The sequence below is a fragment of the Toxotes jaculatrix genome, chromosome 8 (genome assembly GCF_017976425.1).
Source record: "Toxotes jaculatrix isolate fToxJac2 chromosome 8, fToxJac2.pri, whole genome shotgun sequence".
In the NCBI taxonomy this organism is placed as follows: Eukaryota; Metazoa; Chordata; class Actinopteri; family Toxotidae; genus Toxotes; species Toxotes jaculatrix.
Window position 1 is genome coordinate 6,339,653 of NC_054401.1, and position 26,719 is coordinate 6,366,371.

General features: G+C 41.5%; 2 protein-coding genes across 3 annotated transcripts; one reads left to right on the forward strand and one right to left on the reverse strand.

The window, feature by feature from the left end:
• Positions 1 to 503: 503 nt before the first annotated feature.
• Positions 504 to 19,392, reverse strand: ago1 (argonaute RISC component 1). The gene is made up of 19 exons (XM_041044793.1): positions 18,930 to 19,392; positions 15,224 to 15,410; positions 12,610 to 12,730; positions 12,045 to 12,226; positions 11,280 to 11,416; positions 10,792 to 10,926; positions 10,433 to 10,520; positions 9,296 to 9,443; positions 8,958 to 9,077; positions 8,699 to 8,821; positions 8,420 to 8,553; positions 7,819 to 8,003; positions 7,379 to 7,538; positions 6,879 to 6,969; positions 4,100 to 4,294; positions 3,797 to 3,931; positions 3,597 to 3,698; positions 3,217 to 3,416; positions 504 to 2,952 (listed from the first exon to the last, which is right to left on the reverse strand). The coding sequence occupies exons 1-19, from the start codon at positions 18,952 to 18,954 to the stop codon at positions 2,844 to 2,846; spliced, it is 2,577 nt and encodes an 858-aa protein (XP_040900727.1). The 5' UTR covers positions 18,955 to 19,392; the 3' UTR covers positions 504 to 2,843.
• Positions 19,393 to 20,053: 661 nt separating this feature from the next.
• dhdds (dehydrodolichyl diphosphate synthase) lies at positions 20,054 to 24,723 on the forward strand. 2 transcript variants are annotated; one of them, XM_041043432.1, is made up of 9 exons: positions 20,054 to 20,090; positions 20,509 to 20,589; positions 21,066 to 21,182; positions 21,276 to 21,418; positions 21,938 to 22,054; positions 22,181 to 22,282; positions 22,417 to 22,531; positions 23,152 to 23,259; positions 23,995 to 24,723. In XM_041043432.1, the coding sequence occupies exons 2-9, from the start codon at positions 20,527 to 20,529 to the stop codon at positions 24,235 to 24,237; spliced, it is 1,008 nt and encodes a 335-aa protein (XP_040899366.1). In that variant the 5' UTR covers positions 20,054 to 20,090; positions 20,509 to 20,526; the 3' UTR covers positions 24,238 to 24,723. The 2 variants fall into 2 exon arrangements, with proteins under 2 accessions (XP_040899366.1, XP_040899367.1); XM_041043433.1 differs by having other exon boundaries at positions 20,066 to 20,102.
• The last annotated feature ends 1,996 nt before the right edge of the window (positions 24,724 to 26,719 follow it).

Sequence of the window (26,719 nt, forward strand, 5' to 3'; positions counted from 1 at the left end):
TGTCTAAACAACAGCCAAAATCCATAATGATGCTGAGTTTACTGTCTGAGAACAGTACAAAAACTAGCTAATATTCAAATTTGAGAAGCTGGTACCAGGGATTTTTTGGCATTTGATTGATCAGTTATCAAAAACCATTTCAGCAGGTTAGTTTATGAGTGCAACAAATCCCCTAGGTGATACTTTGGCCAAGAACAAGTGCAAGTTATAAGAAAGTTGAAAAACAAACAACAGGAGTAATAAAAAACAATTTTATTTTCTTTAAAAAATAACCCTCCCCAACAGAGTTCCCATACTATCACATACAGAGCCAAAATAATATGCTTCCATGTCCTTTCATTCAAATCTACTGGGAAGTGCTATGACAAGGACTGTTCTTGATCAGTGGCTTCAATATTGCTTAGTCAGACAGTGAGGCTGTGTGGAGAGGAGTGGACTCTCCAGTATCCACATGATGCATTTCCAGGGTGACTGCCATTTCGTCTCCCCCCTTTTGCAAGGTGCTTTGTGGCTTCAGTGAGTGAAGAACTGCATCTGGTTTCAGTGGTGCTGGGAAATGACCCCAGACTGATTTTCTTTTTTTTTTTTTTTTTTTTTAGCACAGAATGAGGGGTAGAACACTGGCCTCAACTGTGAAAGGCCCGGCAACTGGTGAGCCAAAATACATAACAGGTTAATATTATATATTTATATATACAAATCACCTTGGACACAATGAAGGATCAGTAAAACGGTGTACAAAGGCATTTTGATTATGCAAGTTCATAAACATGATTTAAAAATCAAACTCATCTGATCTCTTATCTTTTGATCCCTTTCATCTCAAAGGGGCTCTGACCATCAGACAAGATTTGAGGCGCTTAAAGGGCAACTGAGGTGGAATTTTGAGACCGTCTCCACAGTGCCCTCTTGAGGATACACTCCGACACTAGTCACAATATTCATAATAATAATAACAAAGGAAAAAGCAGTCTTTATAACCATTACACAATCGAGGCAAAACAACTGACAGGCAGTGGTGAGCGCACAGCTCCTACCTCTAAGAAAACCAAAATAAGGTGGCTCAGAATATCCAGTCGTAAAAATAATTACATGCATTTTTTTTCACTAATCCAGAAAGTGACTAGATGTAAAGGCAGGGCATATTAAGTAGTAGTAATAGTGGCCCACCCTGTCCAATGTAGCAATCCCCTATCTGTGCTGCCCATGCACACAGAGCACCAATGGGGACTGGCTAACACAAGCTAGGGGATTGGGGCAGGGGATGCTACAGGTTAAAAGTGAAAAGGATAGAGGGTGATGATGCAAACGGTGACAAGTGATAGATTGGCTTGGAGGGAAAAAAGGGGACAAGTGCATTTGAAGAGGCTGGTCTCTACATGCTTAGAAAGAGACTGCGAGGGCAGAGATGTGTGTGCTTCTGCTATTCAGGCCATGAGCTGTAAATGCCTGCAGAGGGAAGAGCTTTGTGTAAAAATGGGACAGGTGCAGGATGGTGTGTACAGGTACGCAAAGAAGTGCGTGGGTGGAAGTTGACCTCAACCACCAATGTCCTCATGTCCATCAATATGTGTTGGAATGTGCAGAATGATCGGAGCAAGGTCAACTGCTGAATGTGAGTTCAGCTTTGCAGCACTTAAGTGATCACAGACTTAATATTTGCCTGTATTCAAATCTACAGAGGAGTGTTGACCTTGCCTATTGCCTTAGTTACCTCTTTGTTCTGAAAGCTATGAGAGTGTGGGTGTGAAAACTTAAAAGTAGTCTGTGTGTCAAGCCTCAGGACAGACAAGTCTCACCATTTCGAAGTAAAATAAATCAATAAGTAAATAAAAAAGTGCCTCGTATATCCTAAAAGAGCAATGCATACAGAAATAAAAGATTATCTTCCTGTTTAAGTGCCCCTTTTCCATTGGTTGGCATCACTTTTGGCTGGTTAATAATGCTGGTTTAGGTGCATGGGGTGCAAGTATATTTGATACACTCTATGCAAATGGTCCCTCTATTGTTATGCTAAGCTTGCCTCTATAGGCTAAATCTCTAAGGGACTGGCTATCCAGCACAGAGAGTGCGGCAGGACTTCTCTCCTGTGTCTACGATATGCTACACCTGCTCTTTCTGTCTCTGCTAATATAAAGACCCGAGGGCTAGCCTCAAATGTACTAACAAACTCTTATGTGCAGGACTGGTGGCACCTACATGCTAACACTAAGTGCTAATGTACCATACCTCAGACTCCTCAAGGCTGTTTAAAAAAATAACATTATTCAAAAACATTAAAAACATGAATGTAGTTCATGACAACATTAAAATGATAAATGTAAGTGTGCGTGCCCAGTACCACCCCTCTGGAGGATCCCCATACTAAGGGGCTTGGAACACTGGCATCCGGCATTCGGATGGGTAAAGAGGCAGCATTGTGGTGGCAGTTAAAAAAGTTTTCAGGATTTTTTTCTTTTTATCGCCTATTTACCTCCCATCCGTATTGCATACTTACATACATAGGAGTGTGAAGGTAGCGTACAATACAATTACATAATAATACCCACGTTTTAAAAATTCAACATAAAAAGAGCAATAGTCCTGGTAAAGTAAAAACAACAAAATGACAATAATAATATTCATAACCTTTTGAGTGCATGAGGCTGTAGAGTCTGCCTGTGTCTTACAGGTGAAGGGCCTTATGTTTGTTGGATTTGGGTGACTGACTGGCAGGTCTGTGGAGTATGTGTAGTGGGCAGTCATTGGGAATAAGGGATGGGGATGAGGTGATGGCGGGCCATCTGCCCACTCAGGTAGAAATGAGGTGGGAGGGGGTCGATGGTGGTGATGGTTGGTGTAGCTCAGGCGAAGTACATGGTCCTCAGGGTGTCATGGTGAATCTGAACAGCTTTAGCCAGTGCCTGTGGGTCCCGACCGTTACTCTGACCAGACACGTGGCTGCCCTCTCCACTGCAAAGATGACAAGGAGAGAAGATGCAGAACAAAGATCAGCGACTCCTAATATTCGATTATTGGAATAAAGTCACCAATCACACTGTCTCTCAAACTTGGGTTCTAAACATTTCACTCCTTCTGAAAAAAAAAAAAAAAACAGAGAAGAAGGCCTTTGCCATAGTTAAACACAAATTCTCTAATTTCTGGGAGCCAAAAATGGGGTCATAGGCTATAAAAGTTTGAGAAACCTTGTGTTATATCTTCAGTAACCACACTAACCTGTCATGTTCTTTGTCCACCAGATGGTAGCGGGCACGGAAGGCCACTAGACGAGCATAGTAGGCTGGAGCAGGGATGGAGACTGAGCGGGTACAACGCACGTAAGTGTGGCACAACTGGTAGGTTAGAATCTGCAACTCATCTGCCGTGAAACGATTGTCGTCCCAAAGGACGTAGTAATGAGACGGCCGGCTGGTACCCTGGAGACAGAGAGAAGGCAATGAAAATTAGATGAAATATGCGTGCTAAAAAACAGGTTATGTAAAACAACCAAATCTGATTTGTTGGATTTGGGGTCAAAGGCATTCATCATTCTTATAATCTATTCAGGGAGTTTAAAAGCTTAATTTAACACAAAGGCATTTTGTTTCTGCCATTACCTGTATGCCTGCATGGCTGCACAAGTAGAAGTCAAACTCAAAGGGATGAGTGATGCTGGTGTCCACTGTAGTCCCTGCAGGAATATTCCCACTCTTCCCAATCTATCAAACAAAGACGCAAAGTAAAAATTATTACACATAAGAAACCATCTGTGTCTAATGAAATGAGCACAAATTGTGTTAGATAATAAAAAGCTCACTCTTTCAGACTTGTCAGCACAGAAGAGGCGTGTGTGGTGGCGTTTCTGCACCACAATGTAGGTGATGCCTGGCTGATAGTCTTTCTCCAGCTTTATACATGCATCTCTGATGGCCAGGAGCTCATAATGGAGAATCTATAAGAGCATTTTTTATTAGCAATGAAGCTGATGGTTATTTTTATACAAAAATGCAAATGTACACTGTCATTATTATGCAAATGAAGAGACAGGAAATCACAAATTTGAACACATTTTGGACAATTGAGTGGTGTCTAGCATGGTAACCCATCCCATCTAATATACCTGCGGCAACTGCCCCTCAGGAACGCCATCTCTGTAGAAAATGATCCTGGTGGGCTTGAAGCGAGTCGACTTGTAGAACTGAATCAGCAGTTCACGCACCATGTAGGACAAATCTTCAATGATCTCCTGTCTGGGTCTCTGGACTCGCACTGTGGCACAGTATCTGCTGGGATGAGCATCCATACTGCCTACCACCTGTGAAAGAGGGGAGGAAACAAGTGACCGAGTTGAACATGGCACTGTCAGGGTTAGGAGCACACACAGGCAAAAACAAGTGTGTAAAACATGAGTTTTGCTATGCTTCAGCGAGCTAGTAGGTCAGTATTATTTTGTCCCGTTGAATGTTTGTGGTAGCTAATCCCAACTGGAAAGTAAGCAAGTAGGTACCTGTATCACGTTTGTGTCTCTTAACATTAAATCACTTGCCCACGGATGTTCGGCTAACTGTCTAGTTTGACAAGATATGCTGTTGGTGTGACGTTAGTTATAGCAGCAGAGAGCCTAGCAATGGCAACTATAGCAACAGTTTGCTAACCCACAACATTTCTTGGGGGGTGGGGGTATTTGTTTTGTTGTTGAGTTGAAATATTAGCAGTTGTCCCCCAGAATTATTTACTCCTCCTTTAATTTACTCAGTGTCAAAGTGTCTTTGGGTAGGACTCTAAAAGACTTATTTGAAAAGCTAAGCTATTGCTGTAGCATTGTTCTCCAAATTAAAACCAGAGCCTCTATCGAGTTAAGATTAAAAAAAAAAAAAAGGCAACAGAAACAACACAAGATGCTGTCAAGAAAACATAAATACAATATAAAATATCTGTTTTGTGTTAACAGCATTCATGCTGCAATGGTCTCATTGTCCTCTCACAATTGTCAATATGTATTTCTGCATGTTTGCTTCCCCTAGTGGCTGTGATTGGAGAGCATAGGAGGCTCAGCATCAACCTTTTATTTTTCTTCCCTCAAATGCTCTCACTGCAGTACAATCATCATTTTTCACCAGTTTTCTCCTCAGTCAGGAGGATCAAGACAGACTCTCCTCTGCCCATTCTTCTCTCTCTGTGTGACTCAAGCGTTTGTCATAATTGCTAGGCAACAACACAGCCAACCAAAGCTGAGCTGAGGTCAAGGGCGGACTACGGTTGACGTCATTTCCTTTTTGAATGTGAGTCAGTGATGAGCTCACAAACTCCTCTCTTACTACTTTTTTTCCCCCCTTTGTTCAGCGTCATTTATTGTGTATCCAAGTCTAAACAAAGAGACAAATCGGCCACAGACGTTTCTTATGAATTTGACTTTCAAAGCAGTGTTCACTTGGGCATTTACCACTAATTTAATGCAACAGAAAAGTAAGTGTTCTGATCAGCCAGAAGACCTCTACGGTTAGAGGCTTAATTCCTTGGTAAATGTTATGAACAGCCTCAGAGTACACAGTACTTACATCTGTAAATTAGGGCTAAAACTAGTGAACATAACAGTATTTACTTATTTCTATTGTACACGCGTGTTAACAGTCAAACCAATACCAGTTAACACTGATGATTCACTTGTGTGCTGAATGTCATTAGAGATTAAAGATGATAAAAGCTTTTCTGTCTTAAACATATTATTTATGGCTGTTGGATTCCTATCTTACCAGCACTACTGTGTGCCATGACCACCCAGTGCCACTGTCACCAAGCAACCTCAAACATGTGCGTTTGTTTTTCTATGACAGCCTAAGGTAATTTGCATTATTTACATGCCCTTGATGTTTTTTTTGTTTTTTTTAATTTGCCTATAAAAGGAGTGCCATTTCCATCTTAGCATCTGGGTTGCCATCAGAGAAGCCACGCTATTCTGTGACTTACTTCAATATGTAATTTTCACTTCACAAAACCATATACTTATAATTAGCTACAAAAAGCTTTATGGCTTTGAAATGCTTTGAAAAACTATCCACTGACCGTAAAAGCAAATATTCACCAGATACAATTTTGATCCATTTGAAGCCATCTGTGTGTCACAGCTGACACAGCTGCTGCATTTGGTGCTGCTGTGTCCAACAGAAGCAGAAGCAGTGGGCAGAACCTGCCTGACATCCATGCTGATTCTTTGAAGCATATAAATGCATTACTTTGACCAGTTGGTCATCTTTCCTAAGTGGCAGCCAAATACCTTAAACAGCTGATGTTAAAAACTGATGGTACTGTAGTTTAAAAAAAAAAAAAAAAAGTTTTCTCTCTTGAAGTAGAAAATGAATTATCTTCTTTTAGAGTATGTATTGGTGTCAAATTTTGAGTTATACTAAAAAAAATAACAAGAATTATGTTTAAAATGTGTCTCAGCCTGTCCACTTAGACCAAATCTGGATTTTCTGGCTCCAATAGCTAACAAAGACAGTGATGAACAGAAAACCCAAACCCAGTCTTTAGAACAGTTCCTCAGAACCCCTACTGGTAATGTCAAATCTGTGTTCTTTAAATAATAAAAACACAGAAAAAAAATACTCAATCTGTTGTTGCAACTAACAGTTATTCCCATTATCAAATGGCCTGCATTTTCTTTTGATTAATCAAGTAATGTTCTACTCTTTAAGTAAGAATGAATGATGAGAAATGCCCTTCACAAGTTACCGAAGCCAAAACCACTACTCCCCACCCCATGGCTGAACGTGCACGCCCAGATTTGACAAGTGGCCTGAGTTTGTGTGACACGCAATAGTTCATTCCCTTCCTTTTCCTGAGACTGTGTTCAAGGTCAACTCGTGTAGTTCAATGAAGGTGTTATTTCTGAGACTTACAGCAGTAATGGAGGGCTTCTTGCCATCTCCAGCAGGGGGGTGCGTGACGTCCGCTCCCAGGAAGATTACCGGCTGCTGAAACACTGCTGACCTGAGAGCACGAATGGAGGAGGAGTTGCAAATTACACTTGCTAATAAAGACAGGGCATGGTTGCTTTTGAGGATATATTATCAACATGGATATAATATCATCACAGGATTAAATGCTGAGGTGAGTCAATTTAGTTCAGCCAGTCGGACCTGGGGGCTTTCAATTAAATTCTAAAGTGTAGTTTTTGTTTACAAAACCTGTGTCTTAAGCATTAATTTTTTTTTACAATATTGCTGGCATAATTCTTTGGTTAAACAGGGACATATATATAGAAAAGTTGCACCCCCAGGTCATGTGTGAACAGTTAAGAACTGTGGCAGCTATTAGTGACAGTGGTATTATTAAAATTCTCACTGTTGTTGCCATAAGCATATGCAACTGATTCAAAAGCAGCCAAACAGATGCTCACCGCTGGTGGGGCACCAGGATGTTGTTGATGCCTCCCAGCTTCACATTGATCTTGAGGCAGAGGTTGGAGAGGGTCTGAGGTGACGTCTTCACCACGTTCTTCACCTGAACGCACTGTGTGGCCATGCCCAAGAGGGTATCTCCCACACGCTTTACCTCCGCTGAAAGGCACAGTTTGGAAATGTGAAGAACACAGTTATGTTAAAGAGCAGAAGGAGTGTTTTGTGAAGCTCAGCTTTCCAATAAACCATCTTGATGTTTACTGATATATATGCTTTGACAGAGTATGCCTGTAGATGGTTCTGTGGTTTGATGACTATTTTAGACCCTTTCTTCTTTCAATACATGATCATTTGTCTGTGTGAAATGACAACAGACTCTCATCACGACAAACAGTGTGTGTATGTAAAAAAAAAAAAAAAAAAAAAAGTAACAGCATACCATATACGGGAGTTTTTCCTGGCAGGATGACAATGATGAGCTGAAGTCCAGAGTAGGTGTTCTTCAGGTGTCTGAACATGGGCTCCACGCTGTCTGCTCCCTGGGCATATTTACAGAAGCATGGCTGGCCCTGAATCGGCATCCCAGCATCCTTAGAGATCTTACGCAGCTGGTCTGTGAAGTTCCTGAGAGGAAACCAGAGTGGATGACTCAGCTACGCAAACTACGGCTAGCTAAGGTTTTTAATGTTGTGCTGTTACTAACAAACATCTAACAGCCTGTTAGATGTTTGTCTTGCACTGTATCTGTTGTTTTGCACAGGAGATGTGATCATGTGCCATGTTTTTATGTCTCTGCCCCAAAGTCTTTAGAACTGTTTTGGAAAGAAATGTAATTTGTAGAGAAAGAAATAACTTCCTCTGAGGTGCTTAATAAACAGCATTAAATGTGCACATTTTTTCTCCTGCGAAACAGCTAAATTAAAAGTGGCTAATGATTTACTACAATCCAATGTGAGACAGCCAAAAATGTTATGGGGAAAACTGTTTAATCCCCCATCAAAAAAAATGAATTCCCACTGCTCCCGCTCATTAGTCCTTACTTGAGCACCTCTTCTCTGCACTGTTTCTGGGGGGCAAAGCAGGCAATCGCCCACACTTTGATCTCAATGCCGTTATAAAACTGCTTCCCTCTCATGTCCCACACTCCCTGGTTGGGGGTAGCTATGGCACGATTCTGTGTAAGAGAGGACCAGAGGAGAGAATGATTAAACCAAATCAGGTCAGATCTACAATAAAATTACGTACACTGCACACTAAGATTGATTTATTTTAACTAAAAAAATGATTTCTTTAAGCCGACAAATGAATAATTTTTTTACCCGTCCTCCATACTGCAGGATCGGGGCAGGGAGCACTCTGCCCGTCACCTCAGCCATGTCATCCTTCACTTTGATCCCAAACTCCTGGATGTACGGGTCCAGGTTGAAGTTGGCATTCTTCATCTGTGGAGAGTGAAGGTCATCCATCATATCTCACTGCCTTTGTGACTTGCATTATAAATCACTGAGTCATACGTTTCTATACAATGTTGCTACATCACCCACCAGCCTCCACCCACCAGCTGTCTCTACAACTCACCAGCCTGCTGATCTCCTCTTGCCTGTCAGGTGCAGAGCGAGCTGTGGCTTTGATCATAGTGGAGGTCTGATTATCTGTCAGTTTCTTGATGCATCGTTGACCAGCTACAATGTTACACACCTGGAACAAGTAAACCCAAATTCAGTAGGTTGTAAACACTGTATGTACACTGTTTGCACCTCGAAAGAGTTAGTAGACATAAGACAGTGTACATGGTGTTGCACAAATAATCCAAACAATTTGGTGATTACACAGGAACACTTCCCGGTTGGTTATATGTTTAAATGATGACCTCAGTTATTGTATCACAGTTAAATCATCCTTGAACCCTTCCTCACCTCCAGGGGCAGGTAGGTGTGCTTCTGCTCCTGGCCCACCTGTAGACAGGGTAGGTGGGGGTATTTTAGCTGCAGGTTGTACTTCTGCTTGAAGTACTGGGCCACTGTACATTCTACTGTCTGCCCACTTTCGAGCTGGAGGGGAAACCTGGCCAAAAAAATAAATAAATAAATAAAAGGAATGAGAAACACGAATGACTGCACGCCTACACACTCCTGATTGGCAGGTTCAGTCAGGTTTTAAGGTGTGCTCCAGAGTTATGTCCATTGTCAAAAAAAAAATTTTTTTAATTGATTAAAATTGTTTAGTCAATATAATGTTGAAAGTAATGGAAAAGTACACACCTTGTCAGACTATTTAGTCCAAACTTCTAATCTGTCAAACAACTACCCAAATCGTTTTAGTTCTGAATAAAATACCTGATAAAATACTGATGAGGGCTTGTTGATGCAAACATTAAAGCTGCTATAATCAATAATTTTATATTAACAAGGATCAAATGACAATTTGTATATGAGAGGAGCAGCTTGTAGTGATGAACCGACAGCGTTTCAGCATCTTTTTTTAGCTCAATGCTCTTGTTTTCCGCCACATAAATTTACTGTTTTGACTCACTCTCGTCACCTCATTTCCAGCTGCAGCAGGCAGCCAAAAGGTCTGATTAACCAAATGGCAGACAGAATTAAGTTACTAGCTACTGAACATAGTGGAACACTTAGCATTTAGCTTTAGCCATATATGTAAACCAAAAAGAAAAAGAGTTAAAAGGAAAGTGAATATTTGACTTAGATTCATCAGATGGACACATGCACAACTTCTAATGGCTGCTAATGTTGCTCCATATGTACTGGATGCGTGAAATGGAAACCATTTGCTAACACATTTGCATAAACTTGTTGAGTGCACAGCTTGTTGTACTTCCAGGTCTCTATTGCAAACTGGTTATATATGTATCTGCGTGGACTATGCAAACTATATGACTAATTTGGGGATATCCTTCTCATGCAGATGTATGCATTAAGATCATCAGTATGTGTATCTGATCGAATATACATAGCGGTCGTGCATGTGGTGCTAAATGAATGTAATAGAATGTAAATTAATGTTGATATAATGTATGTTAATGTTGTACTTACGTCTGGTGGCTGGCAGGACGTCGGGTGACATTGCATACACGATACTTTCTCTTCATTTGGCCGCAGTGGGTCACCTCCACCTTCAAGCCTGTCAACAACAAGTATGGTTCACAATAATTAACATACACTGACACAAAAAGAGACAAGATCATTAGAAGCAAAGTAACTAAAAGAGCTTCTTATGATAGAACAAAGCACTAGAATCACAAAGGTAAAAAGGAAATGATCATGTACGATGTATAAATGTATAAAGCGCCAAGAAGAGTTTTAAAATGCTTTTGCCAAGTGTATAATGGGTAAATATACTTTGGGCTCATGATGATGTTTGGCTGGGACTTTCACACTGTCTAGTAGCCCACCTTTAATCTCCTTTGTGAAGCGGACCCTTTGTGAGTCCGTGAGAGTCTTGGGCTGCTCGTCGATGTTGCGAATATCCAAAACCTCACACATGAACTCAATTACAGGCTGGGCTTTGTAGAAGGCCGTGGCGGACACTAGAGGGAGACAGAGAGCAGCAACAGGTCCAGAAAAGTCAGAGAAGAGAAACTCAACAAAAAGGTGCATGGATGTCCAAACCTTTATTCAGTATTTACCTTAAAAATTTTAAGGCATTTATCAGAGTCAATTAAAAAAAGAAATACAAGCTGTCAATAGAAAGGAGAGCAGCATCCTATATTTATGATATCATAATTATAAATCACAGACGTTTCACATCTTCTTTGGTCCAAGATTAAATTTTACTTTTCACCCTTTCTGTCCCACTGTTTCTGCCTAGTCATGCAATTTCAGACACTGAGATCACTGACTGACTACACACACTCTGGTGAGCTTGTCTTCAGTGACTCACCATCAATGTTAAGCATCATCTTCCACATGGCGGGGCGCACAGACTGGTGGAAGCCAAACCAGACTTCCCTCCCCCCACCCAGTGGGTGGTAGTATCCTTCGGGTGGGGAGAAAAATGAACGGCCCACTGGAGTGTACCTAATTGGAGGAAGTGGGGAGGTGAAAATGAAAATAATGAATGTGCAGAATGACTTGACTGAATTCAGAACATGACTTCAGTCTCACATCATGTCCAGTAAAGGTGATGTCTCATGTCGGAGGTTTCAGAATGAGTTAACTTTTAGTAACTATCAGAAAAAAAAACAAGAAAACCTAAATGGAGAAACAGCAATATTGAACAAAGGAATTGCGCTATTTTAACCAGAAAAGTCTTTTCAGGGACAAGCAAAAAAATGTGGAGACATGATGAAACATTATCTTTGAAATTACTTTTGTAGCTTGAGGACATCCTTTTTGACCATTTTCAGGTCAAGTCCTCAAGCCAGTTATCATTATTCCACTGCTCAGCATTGTTCAGTGGACACTTTCACACAAGTCTCAGCTAACAAGCATCTTTTGTTTAGATACTCTGACCCCTGGAGCTATGATGGTCTGATGCAAGTGAATGGAACAACCCAGTTAACCTTGCTAGGCTGCATGATTGCAATGTCAACAAAAATGAACTCCGCAAAAACATGATTTTTTGGACTGTTGTAGTATGAGTACTTCTCCGTGTGCGAGCATCTGGACCAGTCCACCTAAGAAAGAAAAGGTTCCTTTAGTGTACCTCATAGAGGCCAGATGGCGCATGGCCACGTCGAGGGCTTGAACTGAGTCGAGGGGGACCTGCAGGCGGCCGCTGACCAGAGTCTCCTGCAGCAGGCGCCATGAAACCTTGGCCAGCCAACGGATGGACACCTTGAAGATTCGGTCCTTACCCTCGCCTGGGATGGTTACCTCAAAATCCACCTGGAGTGACAGAGGACAGAGAGGACAGGAACAGAGAGAAGAGATAAAGAACAACTGCAAGAAGAGAAGCACAGTAACAAACAGTAACTAGAATATAGGTAAGCTAGTACGAAGAAAAACTAATTATCAGGCTTTGTAGTTTAGTAAATCCTATATTTACAGGATTCATTTTTCATGAAGGTATTTCACATGCCTACTGCTACAACTACTAACACTGACAAGAGGGCAGGTAACAGCCTGGCTACCTGTAGCTGACATTATAACAACCCATTAGCTAGCATGGTTTTCATTTCCTAATGTTTTTGATTCCACACCTGTAAGTCCATACAGTAAATATGAAGCTCTGCCTACCAGTGTAATACAAGGGCACTGCAAACACCTACCTTCTCACTCCCAATAGGAAGTGCTAGCACCGTGTAGATGTTCTTCTTGCCATCATACACTGGCTTCCTGTCGCCAAAGAGCTGGGGCTTGAAATGTTGCACCATGTACTCCACCACCTCCCTGTAGGAAGCGACACACAAAACACAATACTCTGTCAATTAAACCCATCGCCTGATCGGGATGCTCTATTGTGATCAGTCGGGAAGCAGTTCTCAAGATGACAGAATATTGATCGAGACAGATACAGCTGGTGGGTGCAATATCTCATGGTCGCGGGGGGAAAGGCAAGGACAAAAAAAGAGGGGGTGTGGGCCGGGGGCCACCTTTCAATGCACGGTGCCTTGGCCTTCATTTAAATGTGGGGGATGAGGAGTCATTCTGAAAAAGGAGAGGTCAAAGGGCTTGACCTTTGCATGCCTTCTTGGACCCTTTGTCTCAAACATTAAAGCCAAAAGAGACTGAAGCTCAAAGACCCTCTCCAAATGTTAAAGAAAATGGTTCAATTTCTAGGTAAATTTCTAGGTTTTCTAAACAAATTCTTTCCATTTTCCATCCTAAGCGATTATCAACGATTATCCAATACCCGGAGGTCATTAGTAAGCCACATTGGGAGAGTAAACAAAAGCACACAAAAGGAGACTGTGGAACATGATAGCCAATCATATCTTGTTGACAGTCACCTCACACTCACAAGCATAACACGACAATTTCAGTCTGGAATCAAGAGCAGAGAAAGCAGAGTAAAAGGGAAAACGACATTCATGCCTTCATGAAAGGATGAATTCTCCTAAATCAAACAGGATGACACATGTTTTGTGGCATCTTGCCCTTTTCCCTCAAAGGAAGACAAGACAGTCTTTTTTTTTTTTTTCTTTTTAGAGGAATTGGCTCTCTGGAGAGCCATGACCAAAGTCAGCAAGGCAGATAGCACATTTCCCTCCTGAATTTTCTAATTTATGTTTATGTACTGTTTGTTGCCTGGATTAAAGTAATAAATGTGACAAATCATGAACATGACAGCTCTTTTTTTTGTTTTCAATTTGTCATGGCTGAAAAAAAATGGATGGAGCCAATAAAAACTATCTAGGGAATAATAGTTTCATGAAAAAAAGCTAATACTGACGATAAGCACGCAGCAACTGACAATATTAAATATATTAATATAACACCAATCTGTTCTAACCTGAATAGTTAATGAACCTAAAAGACCATCTCATCTCATCTCATCACAAAAAGTAGAATTCCTTTAAATTTCTTGCAATACACCTGCTCTATTCTAATTTTTGCAAACTGCAAGATGCCCATATCACATACATTGATTGGAAAGCCACTTACAATATGTTGATGCTATCTAATAATGTTTTGAAAAACTTTTTCAAATCAGTGACTTTATCCATATTTTAAAACAACCTTTTTGACCGAACCTACATGACACAGCAAATGATTTAGCCACCGATACAGGTGCTGCTTCAAGCACACTCTGCAGCATTAACACCAGGAACGATGAAAGGGTCAGTTAAGTTAGATTCACTTTTGACCCCACCATCTGTCCAGTCCAGTCACTTGAGAACAGCCTCTGCAGGAAAAGAAAGCTTTCTACTGCTTGATGTGACCTGAAACGCACTTGGTGTTTAATTTTGGTGTAAAATTAACATTTTTTGTCCGATTCTACACAGATGCTTGGACCTTTCTCACATTGTTGAGTCATACTTGAACTGTTTTCATACATGCACTCCGGACAATGTCAAGACCTGACTCTGCAGGGCGTTCACACATACAGCCCACGACCGTAGACAGTCCGTGTGAGACACGCTCCCACCTTCAGGAAATAATCTGTTTGGTTTACGCGATGGGAGGCACCTGGGCAGCGTGTGCAAGAGGCAGGACAGAAACATCATCAACACACGGACTCGCTCATCATGAAGTCTCTGGACAATGATCTGCTTTAGTCACACACCAGCTCCGTCGAACATTACTTTGTGCTAGGGAGTTGTAAAGTCCAGTTCTACTCATTCAGACATTTGCGTTCACACTTATATTCCGTCCCAGTAAGTCATATGCAAAAGCAGCCACAGTTTGACTTTCACATAAGCTTAACTTCATCCATTTTAAGCAGTGTTTAACGCAATATGAAGCAAGTTTCACTTTTCTCTGGTTTTGAGCAATTAATGATTTAATATCTAGTAATACTACATCCTGTCTCAATATTTGTTTTCCTACATAAATGAGTCAGACCATTCTACGTGAGACTTGCTTGAATACTGACAAGTTTTTCTTTGGCTGCAAAAGATTTTTAAAAAAATATTTTCCCCACATACAATATGTTAATCAACCTGTAAAAACAAATAAGTAGTTGTGACACAGAATTACATTTAAACCTCAGCTGAACTGTTCATGTTGAAAGCTGCTTCCTGAAAGACTGACAACACAGTGATTACAAGTGGCTGCTGGGCTTTCATTATCCAATTTCAAAGACAACAGACATTTCAGCGCCTTGTTTATTTCTTAAATTCATGCTTTGCTGCCGCATGTTGACAAATGACAACTGACAAGTACTGATCTTTCAGATTAATGTGGAACTCAAGAAATACCATGATTGTGATGTTCTATTACCTGTTGACTCGTCGTGGGCACTTGTCGGGCTTAATGTCCACCTCATAGTGGTAGACGTCCATCTTTGGGATCTCCACCTCAAAATAGTTGGCCAGCAGCTTAATGGGCTTGCCCACGGTACCCATGCCTGGCCGGCGGGGGGCATGGAACACCTGCTGCAGGGGTGGGGGGAAGACCCCCATGGGCACTGGAAAGACAGGGGAAAGGAAGCCATGAACAAGGACGGTTAACAGAGGGGAGGAGGTTCAGAACAGTGACGGCAGGAATGAGGAAAGTGGGTGTGAACAAAGAAACAGCAAGTACAGTAAAATAAATCACAGCAGAGGAAAGGCACAGGCAGAGCAGGCACACAAGTGATAAAGAACGGTTAAGGGAGGAGGTGGCAAAGGAAGTGGTTGTCAACAGCAGAGGCAGGGCAAAGAGGATAAGAAATGTGAAATGTGGGCAAAAACCGGGAAGGAAGCGTAGGCAGGGGCCAGGAGGACATGACAGGTGGACACGAGAGCGAGTGGCCGTAACAGAAGGAAGAGGGAGAGGGAAGATAGGGAAGAAGAAAAACAATGTGAAGGAAAAAGTTAAGCAGCAAATTGTGCGTTTGGGGTCAGTGAGAGGAAGAGAGGGGTGTGTTACAGAAGAAGTAAGATAAGCGGTGTTGGGGGAGAATATTGACAAGGCATAAAGAAGAGGAGGGGGGAACAGCCAGATTAGATGAAAGGAGGATGGACAGGGGACGGGGGGGGGGGGGGGGGGGGGGGGGGGGCAATACAATGAGAAATGATGGCAGGAAAAAGAACACTTGAGAGAAATGCTTCTTTATGTATCATTAACAGAAATTCATTTATAGAAATTCTACATAATGTGGTCAAAAGTTTCAAAAGACATTTTTGTTCCACGTGGTTATTTATACATTTTGGTCTAAAACATGATTTTTTGAGGATGTTGGTAATCCGACCCCTGTTTATTTCTCAAGTCACAAACAGCAATAGATTGAAATTTTGGAAACACTGTGCATCAGTGTCCATCCTCGCATCATGTCTTAACAACAAATCTGAGCCAGTCAGGAGGTCTAATATAGAAGGGGGTCCTGGAGTGGGTGCTAGATGTGCGGCTAGCTGTGACTCCTGCCTGAGAGGGGCCCAGTGCCTTAACCTCTGGGTCCCCAGAGAACAGCCCTCCTCCACCACAACAAAGACCCCAGCTGCCCCGCTCCTCTGTCTCACACTCACACACAAATACGGGTGTATGACAGAGGGAGCGCCCTTGCTACAGCGAACACACACTGATACACACAAACACAGGGGGCCCCCCTCTACATTCCCAGCCTCACCATGGAGACACCACGGCAACACAGTATTGTCATGGATATCAGGGGACCTGTGTGTGTGTGTAGGGCTGTTGGAGGAGATGGGAGGAGGCAGAGTGCCACTGTGGTCATGCTGAAGAGACCTCGGCCTTTTTGGTCCTGCACTGAGCGTGATCCCACATTGGGCCAAGGCGCCTGGGTATCCCAAACTGGAAAAGCCCTACTTTAAATAGCTGCTATGGAAATCCTTGGGCCTAACACACTACTCAATCACATGTTCACTAAGCCAAGTTCATAAGCTAAGTTCATAAAATGCCATACTGACAGGAAGAGTAATATTATCTATAAAACACAGAAAGATGCTCTGTATCTACGTGGAGAATCACACTCCACTATAACACATCTGACAAACACAATAAAAACAGACAGCGGGCATGTGTTGACCACACATGCTCTATGTGCGAGAAAGCATGTATGTGTGTGAATATGTGAGTGTCTAGAGTGCGTTGTAATCGTTGCACACTCACACACAATGACACACACTTCACCCTCGTGCCAGTGAAGGCAGATGGTGAGAAGCGGAGCCAGCGCTCTCACATATCCCGAGACAATAGCAGTCTTTCCCGGGCGGTAAGACTTAAAGCAGAGCTTTTGGTGCAGCATCACAACATGAAGACACCCACTATTTACTGTCTTTATAATGACGTAACACGTAATGAGCCCAAGTCACATGGGAATGACTACGTTAATATTTTATCTGGAAAGGGGGGGGGGGGGGTCACGTTTTTTGTGCGTTTAACTTGCAAATTTTCCTGTTTCAGGATCCTTTGGTCAACTTTGCAATCCAACTAATTTTATGCACATTTTCAAACAGATAGTACTCAACAGCATTCTGAGTTCAATGTGTAGCTTGTAAATAATTCAATTTTGACTTCAACGGTAATAGCAGATCTTCAGTGTAGCTGATGCTAAAGGCTGAGTGCCTCTGGACTTAAATGCAAGAACACACTGAAACTGAAAAAGAACTATCACAATGAAAAGACCCTTCAAAAGTACAGAGAAGTAGTGGATGTTTACTAGGAGACCCTGTCCCTCATCAGGAGATCACAACAGGCCAAGTACATGAATGAGGAGGAACAGCCAATTATGCATCAATTGTTTTGGCCAAACTAGTTGGCTCTCTGAATAATTGGCTGTTGACCATGAGCTAAACATGGCAATCAGCTAAATCTTGGAAAATAGCACACTGAATTATCGCACTTCAAACACAAAAGCAGACTTTGAGGTGAGGGGCCCCAGGGGCCCTTCCCCCATCTTAAAAAATAAAAACAACTCTATTCAACTGAATTCAAGGTTCAGTATCTAGAATCACAATGTAATTTCAATCTCAGGCCTACTTGTGCAAATAAAGAGAGACTGAATATATCCAAAGACTTCTCAGAGTTTAAGTTACTAACTCTGTATATATATAAAAAAAAAAAAGACAGCAGTCAACCTATAAACCCCGCCTTCCAAAGGTTCAAGACAGATTCAAGGCTGTTTTATGAATGCCAAGGTCCAGGATTTTCCACAATAGGTGGACTTCAGAACCGGGCATAAAGTCAGTCACTTCCTAGTTTGTTTTAATTGGTTGCCTTCACACCCCAGTGTGATCCAAGAAAACTGCCAAATTAAGATCATCACTGGCACTGATAAGAACCAGCTGTAAATCTTAAAGTGAGGCGTGCAGAGAAAATCCCCACATTCAAATGCGGCGCACACGCTTCTCACTCTTTCAAAGTCTAGACACAGGTTCTGTCAACTCCAACAGCAGATGTGCACATATCACAATTGCCGATTATTTTTGGTTCCACATAAATAAATTATTCATCTGTCTCCGCAGAGGTTAGGCCTATGCTTGTGTCTCTAATGTGCGCACGTAATGTATGGACATCAAACACTCTTTAGACAACCTGAACACTGGGAGCAACCATAACCTGTCAGTGAAAAGGGAGGTCTGCTGTGCGGGGTGCAGCCAGCTGCTGCTGCTCGAAGGCGGGCTTCACCTCGTCCCTCCTCACCGAGATTCCCACGACCTCCCTGCCCCCGCGCATGGCCGAGGATATTGTCGGCGCTCCAAAAGGCTTGTCTACAGCCATAAATCTGGATAAAAAATAACGTTTCCTACAAAGTGTTGTGCGTGCAGACTGCAAGAGAGCCCCCCGTCCATCTCCCACTCTCTGTTCTCTAAACGTTGCGGTGCAACAGACAGGGTTGTCACCAAGCCTCCTTATACATCCCCCTGATGTTAAGGCCGGGCTACAGTGCCTCGTTTTTTTTTCCAACTGCAGTCTATATCTGCAGCCATAACTAGGATTTCCTGATTGATAGCATGTTAAACCACAACAGTAAAAATAAGCCTACCAGCGCCAGACGGTCCCGGCTCCATCCCATTCACTTAGCCGCGCGGGTACAACCTAGCTAGTCCGGGGTGCTGTGGCCAAACCGCCGGCCCCTTCAGGCTGGAAGCGTCTCAGACTTCCAGCCCCCTCCTCTCGGCGTGTAGTCTTCTCCCTTGTCGGTGTACCCCCGCCCCCTGCCCCTACCAGAACCCCCCAGACCCGCAAAGGAGTTGAGGCCAACGGCGATAGCTGCCAGTTGCTTGCCTGCCCGCTGACCCTGGAGCTAGTAACGGCAGAGCTGGAGGGCGATACCGTCGTATTTCCAACCACTCTTCCTTTGCGCGGCACTGTGGTCCCTTCCGGCGCCGTGATTTAGCCGATTGTCCGCGACGTTGTGGTTTCTCGTCGGTCTGTTGTGCTCCTGCTCACCGTTCAAGCAGGATTCTCCAGCGGAACAAAAAAGGCCAGCCCCTCACCCCCCAAAAATCTGAAACTTCTTCTTTGCCATTAAAAAAAGTGCAAAGGAACTGTTGATGAACTTGCTGTCACACCCCAGAGGTTGAGGGAGGAACTGCACTGCAGATATGCAAATATGAAATGGGGGCAAGTGTCAGGGCAGACTCAGTGTTATCAAGCTACAATTATGACCCAGTTTGATAATCAAGTAGTAATAACACGCAGTGAATATACTCCATTACAAATAAAAGTATAGTAGGTATATTCAGATGAAAATGTACTTGATGTGCTAAAAGTAAAAGTTGTCCAACTCAGTTATTTATTTATTTATTTATTTTGCTGTAGGTGCTGTATTCACTTCTTTTCACTTCAAAAATCAACCAAATATCCTGTGCAATTTGCCCACACTTCTGTATACTACTGTGTAAGACTGACCGGGCCAATCTCTTTTCACAGTTTTTGGGATAATGTCCTTTGTTTATGCTGTTTTTGTCTAATAACCCTAACTAATAATAATGATACTAATAATAAGTATAATACTAGTAATATAATGACACGGATAATAATTACCTTAATGTTTAGATGCAGTCTGTGTAACAGCAAGTTAACTGACTAACGCCGAGTCCATCCACTTAGTCTGAAAATCTACAAACACGTGACAGGAAGTCGTCACCGTGCGGGAACGTCACTTGACTTCAGTGCGGAAGAGGTCGTCATCGTAAAAGCTGTGAGTTGGAAGGTCTGTGAATTGTGGTAAAACGAGGGTAAATTTGTGTGGAAAACGGGCGTGTGCTTCAATAGTTTGAATGAATGAAGCGGTTTCCATTAAGAATAGGTGTTTTGTGCACCATGTGCGGCTTGGTTTGAGCTTTTATTTTTTTTTTCTCTCGTCTCATAGCAGTTAAGTTCATTGCATGTCTTGTCAGCCAGGCTGGCAGTTAACGGAGAAATCTGTCACCGGTCGCATGTAAAATGATTTTTTTTAATGACACGATTATAAGACGTTCAGAAAATTCAGATAATTTTGCTGTCGTATAAAAGGTCATTTTGTGATTTTTCTTTATGGCAAGAGGAGTGTTGCTTACTAGGTTGACATTCACAGATGTTTTTTTTTTTAAATCATCACCATAATCACCTGTTTTCAGATCGTTTAAAGCCTGAAAATGTCGTGGATAAGGGAAGGTGAATTAAACCTGCTCGAAAAGATTTCAGGCAATGTTCTCAAGGTAAGCCTAAATCTGTATATTCTTATACCTCTTTGTCAAGCTCCAGTTTGGGCCTTGTATGTACTGCAATTACATTTGAGTCACATAGCTAAGCATCTTTTTTTTTCTGGAAAAAATCCTTAGGAGGTCATTAAACACCAGGCATTTGCAGAATCCCCAAAGAGTTTTCTAACCATCTAGATGAAGAAATATTGCAATAAATAAATGAGATTTTCTTTACCCATTTCTTATGTTGCACCAAAACAGCAACTGGAAAATAAATCTCCTTGCCTGAAACAAAATAATCTACTACTCCTGAGGTCAGAAATGAAACTTTACACTCACAGAAGACGTGGAAATTTGACATGAAATATGACTAAATGATCAATCAATTATCACAGCTGTTGCCCTGTTACCTCTCTTTTGACTAACTAATCCTTTCTGTCAGTACATCCCGCATCACTTTTAACTCTCCTGATCTGTGTTGTGTCTCCAAGGCTGGACCAATGCCTAAACACGTGGCCTTCATCATGGATGGTAACCGTCGCTTTGCACGTAAGAAAAACATGGAGCGTCAGGAGGGCCATATGCAGGGCTTCAACAAGCTGGCAGAGGTGAGGTTGCACTGGGTTTAAAGCTTGTTTTTTCAAAAACATGTCACATGGGTATAAAATAGGTTGCTCATATATGTGTAATCCATTGTCCAGACATTACGTTGGTGTAAGCATCTCAATATCCAAGAGGTGACAGTGTACGCCTTCAGCATCGAGAACTTTAAGCGCACTAAAGATGAGGTGGATGGGCTGATGGAGCTGGCCAAGCAGAAATTTGAAAGGCTGTTGGAGGAACGGTGAGTTTCACATTAGGGATTGTACAGATTTAAAATAAGTTTTGTCTTTGCTGTTGCTTGTGGGGCATTTTAGTCACATTTTATGCATCATATGATTTACAACTTCCTTAAAGTTGAGAGGAACTAAATGCAGGACTGGAGCACTACATGTAGTTAGAGTAAGTTAAGTGTCTTTGCAAGACTGAAACTTGTATGTTTCAGTTTCAGTCTTTACAAGAAATGAATCAAACTAACCGTTAACTGGTGCCAGCAGGTGTTTTTGCGTTCAGTGTTGATCGGGCTAATTCACAGTGGAATTTCAAAACATCCACAGGGATCTGGGAGGAAATGTTGGATTTTTTTTCTGTAATGACACATTGCTAATTTCTTATCAGTTTCGATGAGTAGGATGTGACACGTTAGCCATGCCGCAGACACATTTCAGCCGCTGTGTATAAAAGGGGTAGTCTTCTTGTTCTCCCTGTTCTTCTTCATTCTTTTCTTCTCCTCCAAATGCCTTTCTTCTCTCTCCTTCTGTAGGGACAATCTGGAGAAGCATGGTGTGTGTATCCGGGTGCTGGGCGATTTGAATATGCTGCCACTCGACCTTCAGCAGCTGATTGCCAAAGCTGTGGTCACAACCAGGGCTCACAATAAGTATGTTTGCTCTGTGACCCTCAACATTAGTTACTCTGTGTTATCACTGTATTACCCAGCTGACATAAACAGATTTTATATTATACATTATCAATGACCACAGCTATACAAATGCTCGTTTTGCAGATGTTTCCTCAATGTGTGTTTTGCCTACACGTCGAGATATGAAATCACAAATGCAGTCAGAGAAATGGCTTGGGGAGTGGAGCAGGGCTTGATCAAAGCAAGGTAAACAATGGCCAAGACAATACTGAATTAAACTGTTGATATATTAGAGATGTCTATAATACGATAGAATGTAAAAAGATAACGAAGGAAGCTGTTTCTTTAATGAGCTGTTTATTTTTTTTTGTGGTGCTCAGTGATGTTTCAGAGGCGTTGCTAAGTGAGTGTCTGTACAGCTATAATTCTCCCAATCCTGATCTGCTCATCCGCACCTCTGGAGAGGTGCGCCTCAGCGATTTCCTTCTTTGGCAGGTGAGGATGAGAATGACAGTGTGGAAAAATGACACCAATTAAAGATGAGAGCTGTTGTCTGTAATATGTCCCTTGAGAGATCTCTCTCAAACTTTGAAAACATTAAAGTAAGATAAACGTTTAGAATTTCCAGGCTTGGCTGAGTGATTATTGGTGTAGAAGTAATGATTAAGTTTTCTGAAATGGGGACAGAAACTGTAACCCTGGCAGTTAGACTTGTATATCAGGTTATACTGCTTAGAGTCTTCAGCACCAAACATAACTTTGCAACACAATAAAGCCTTCAGTTGATATAGGCATTGCCCCAAATTTGTCTGTGATGTCAACAAAAAATATCTTCAAGAGCTCAGAATATGACATGACATGATACAAGTCTACTTCTTGTTTTTCCAGTAAGGGTGTGGTTCTAGTGACATTACTGCCTTTATCTGTAATGTAGCAGCCATTACAGATTTCTCATCTTTATGCCCATTGGATTTCACCAATAAAAATTTATAAAGCCACGTGTCTTAAACAGACTGTAACCAAATACAGTTTTTTGTGTGTTTTTTGTTTATCTCACACTTTACAGCTTCACCTCTGAGACTTATATTGACTAACTTTTATCTTCGGTCCTACAGACGTCCCACTCCTGTCTAGTGTTTCAGTCAGTACTGTGGCCGGAGTACTCATTCTGGAACCTGTGTGAAGCCATTCTTCAGTATCAATTAAATCACAAATCCATTCAGGTAAGACTTTTATTATGACACCGTTGATTTGGTGTTACCAATATCTGCATTGGAATGTGTATACAGGGAGATTAGCAAAACAAGAGCACCTCAAAATTTACTGGCTTTGCATTAAATGCTTCTCTTATTTAGCCTACCCTCATTGATATAAACAGGGTGGACGAAATAATAGAAACACCTGTGCATATAAAGCAAGACAACAAAACAGTGAGACAGTCATAGTCTGCCTGGCCTCTCTGAACCCTGGTTAGTTGTCTGCTGATTTTGAAAAGTCCCTTGAAAACACTTTTGAAAATGATGAAATGTGCAAAGGTGAGAAGCATCAGAAATCACAAGAAACATTCCAAATGCAGAGGTAAGAATAAGAAGGCAAGAATAACTTATTGTACATGTATTTATCAAAATTAACAGGAAGATACTTACTACGATATTTGCTATACGAAAGTATTGCATCAGAAATGACTGATCCAGCAACTTGGACAATCTCAGCAAATGCCAGATATTACCAGCTTTATTAGTTAGTTTATCCCATGCATGCACTGTTTATCACACCACTGGTTATTCTGGCGCAAAACATGAATTAAAGAAATTAAGTTAAAAATGATTGCATATTTTGTTGCAAAACTGCAAAGACTGTGAACTTAGCTGATTCAAACCCCGAATGAGTTAATTTATTGCTGCCACCTTTTAATCAGTAATTAATACAATTCCCAATACTACTGCATTGTATTTTAGAAAGCCAGAGACCTCCATCGAGAGCATCAGGCCTTAATGCAGCTAGAGGCAGATCGTGCCTGTGTAGCAGAACACCTGCAGCATCACGGGAATGGAAAACCTGCCGACACCCAGAGAAGACAAGAGGCACTGCACCACTACACCGCTTGCCGGGAAGAACGAATTCAAGATTTCCTAGAAGCACTGAAGCACAAGAGAGACTCTTTCTTTAATGACTTATGCAATGAAGCCGTCTTGGCCTAGGAAGGCTCCGAAGAGCAAAGCACATAGTGGAATGGGGATGAAATCTCTCCTGTCCTCTTCCCAAAAGGGCTTCTGTAGAAAAGAGAAGAGTGAACAGTAACTTCATTTTGTTGCTGATTTGTGCAAAACGAGAGGGCAATTTTACCCCTATGGGGCTGTAGAAATATTGTGATATTTATGATTGTAGATTTAACAAAAAAAAGTCTAATATGTGGAAATATCTGGTCAAGATGTAGTTAAATAATTGTATGAATTATCCGTCAAGTGCATGCCGTTGATTGGAACATCCGACTCTACAAGTGAAACCCAGGGATTCTGTGATTTGGACACACTTCCAAAGCAGTCACCCAGATTAACATAAATCAGTGCAGTTTTGAATTGTTGTGAGGCCCAAAGAAAGTGTTGTGTCTTGAGTGTGATGTTGATGAACTAGTAACTAGATTTTGACCAGCTTTCTTAACAGAATAAAGTGATCACTGTATGTCAGATGGGACTACATGATGTACAAATCACACTTCTGCACCTACATACCACATATCGCAGTTCTGCCTGTCTATGGACAGTTGCCCCAGTCCTTGCATAAACCTGGCTGTCTGTATATTGGTATATCACATACATTTACTTAAGTACTGTACTTAAGTATGACTTTTAGTTACTTGTACTTCACTTGAGTATTTACCCCACACTCAAACAAGTGTACCAAAACTCTCCCCTTTTGCCCCGAACTAGGGCAAACTTAATTTCCTCATGAATCTGTTTCACATGTAACATAGAAGATTTCTGTTGAGTTCTGCTCGTGTTATCAATCAGTTTCATCCTTTCAGCTTTTTTCTTAGTCTCCAGTGGTACAGCTTTAGGCTTCTGCAAACCAAGAAGAGAGAAATTTATTACAATGTATGTAATAAATAACAACAGAAGCGCATGGTTGCAGTGAAAAATAATGACTTATGACACTGAGCATATTATCAGTTAATAATCTCTTTAGTGTAACCACAAGAGATTGATACTAGAATTTCCTCACATTTTATTATTTCCTCTTGTAACAAATAGTAATAATTAGATAAGAGATTCTGAGAACTTGAGAAGAATGTTAATGTATGTGCAACCCAAATACACAGGCAATGGGTTTATGCATAATTTGAAAGCTTTAAGTTTTTCCTTCTAGGAAACTGTTCTTAGGAAACAGCTACCTTGTGGATTAAGAATAATCACAAAACAAGAAAGCGATTGTTCATAATTGATGCTAAATGGTGTTTCTCGGGAGCTTACTAAGGCCAGCCATGGGGAACATCCTCTTTGCTCTAGATATATTAGAAACAAAAACTTCATGAATAATTGCAGATGCAACCAAGTTGCCTTAACACAAGGCCTTAACTAAATGTTTACAGGTCTGTAAAAGTGGGTTTGCCCAACAAAAATTACTTAAAATTTAATTTCCCTCAACCCTTTAGTACTTGGGTATCTACAAAAAGCCGACATGACAGCCCATATTCTTAGTCCTACACAAGCAGCACAAAATCTCCCTGAGCAGGTCAGGGTGGATCCTTAATGTCCCATCTCTCAAAACCAACGAGGCAGCCGCAGAATCCGAACAGATGACACTTTTAGGGAGTGTGACCAGCCCTATCCACCACACGGCCCATAAAAGTGTCAGTAGCTCAGCTGAAAGAAACAGACCAATCATCAGATATGCAGATGCTCTGCTGGATTTGGGATTAACCACGTACATCCAAAACCCAGTTTTCTCAGAGACTGTGTCCTTAGATCCATGAGTAAAAATCTGCATGCACGCTTCCTGAAGTTGATTTGCATATTTGTAAATATGACTACAATGCTGATTTCTATTATGTGGTCATAGCTCCACAACAAATTCTTAGGGCCTTTGCCTGGGCCTGATCCAGTTTGCTAAGAATAGACATAGCACCTGACACAAACATAACACACCCATAATCTAAAGTAGATCTTATCATGTCTTGATAAATCATGAGAAAGGTGTCTCTCTCAACACCCCCAATCACTTCCAGCTAAACTGCAGAGAGTGTTATTAACTTTCTCATAATTACAATTATTATTATCTATATGAAGTTTTAATGTTAGCTTTTAATCCATCCAGGCATCCAGAAATTTTAAGACACCGACTCTCTCTAAGGGACATCCATACACAGAAAGATTGAAAGCAGGAATTTCAAGCCAAAGATCATAAATTTACTTTTAGATGTGGAAATCCTAATTAGCTGCCCACTGAACAAGCTGCTCCAAGGTCTTTTGAGTTTCTCAGAACAAATGACCAATAATGTTCCCTCTTCTCCAGATGGAGCCATCATCCAGAAATTTAAATCTTTGTGAGCTTTTTGAAAGATGTAATTTCTCATTAAATTTAAAACAACTGGACTAATGACTGAGCCTTAGGGGTGTACCATTTTCACTGTTAACAGTTTCAGAAGAACCTCCCCAAAATCTTACCCAAATAGAACTATGTTTG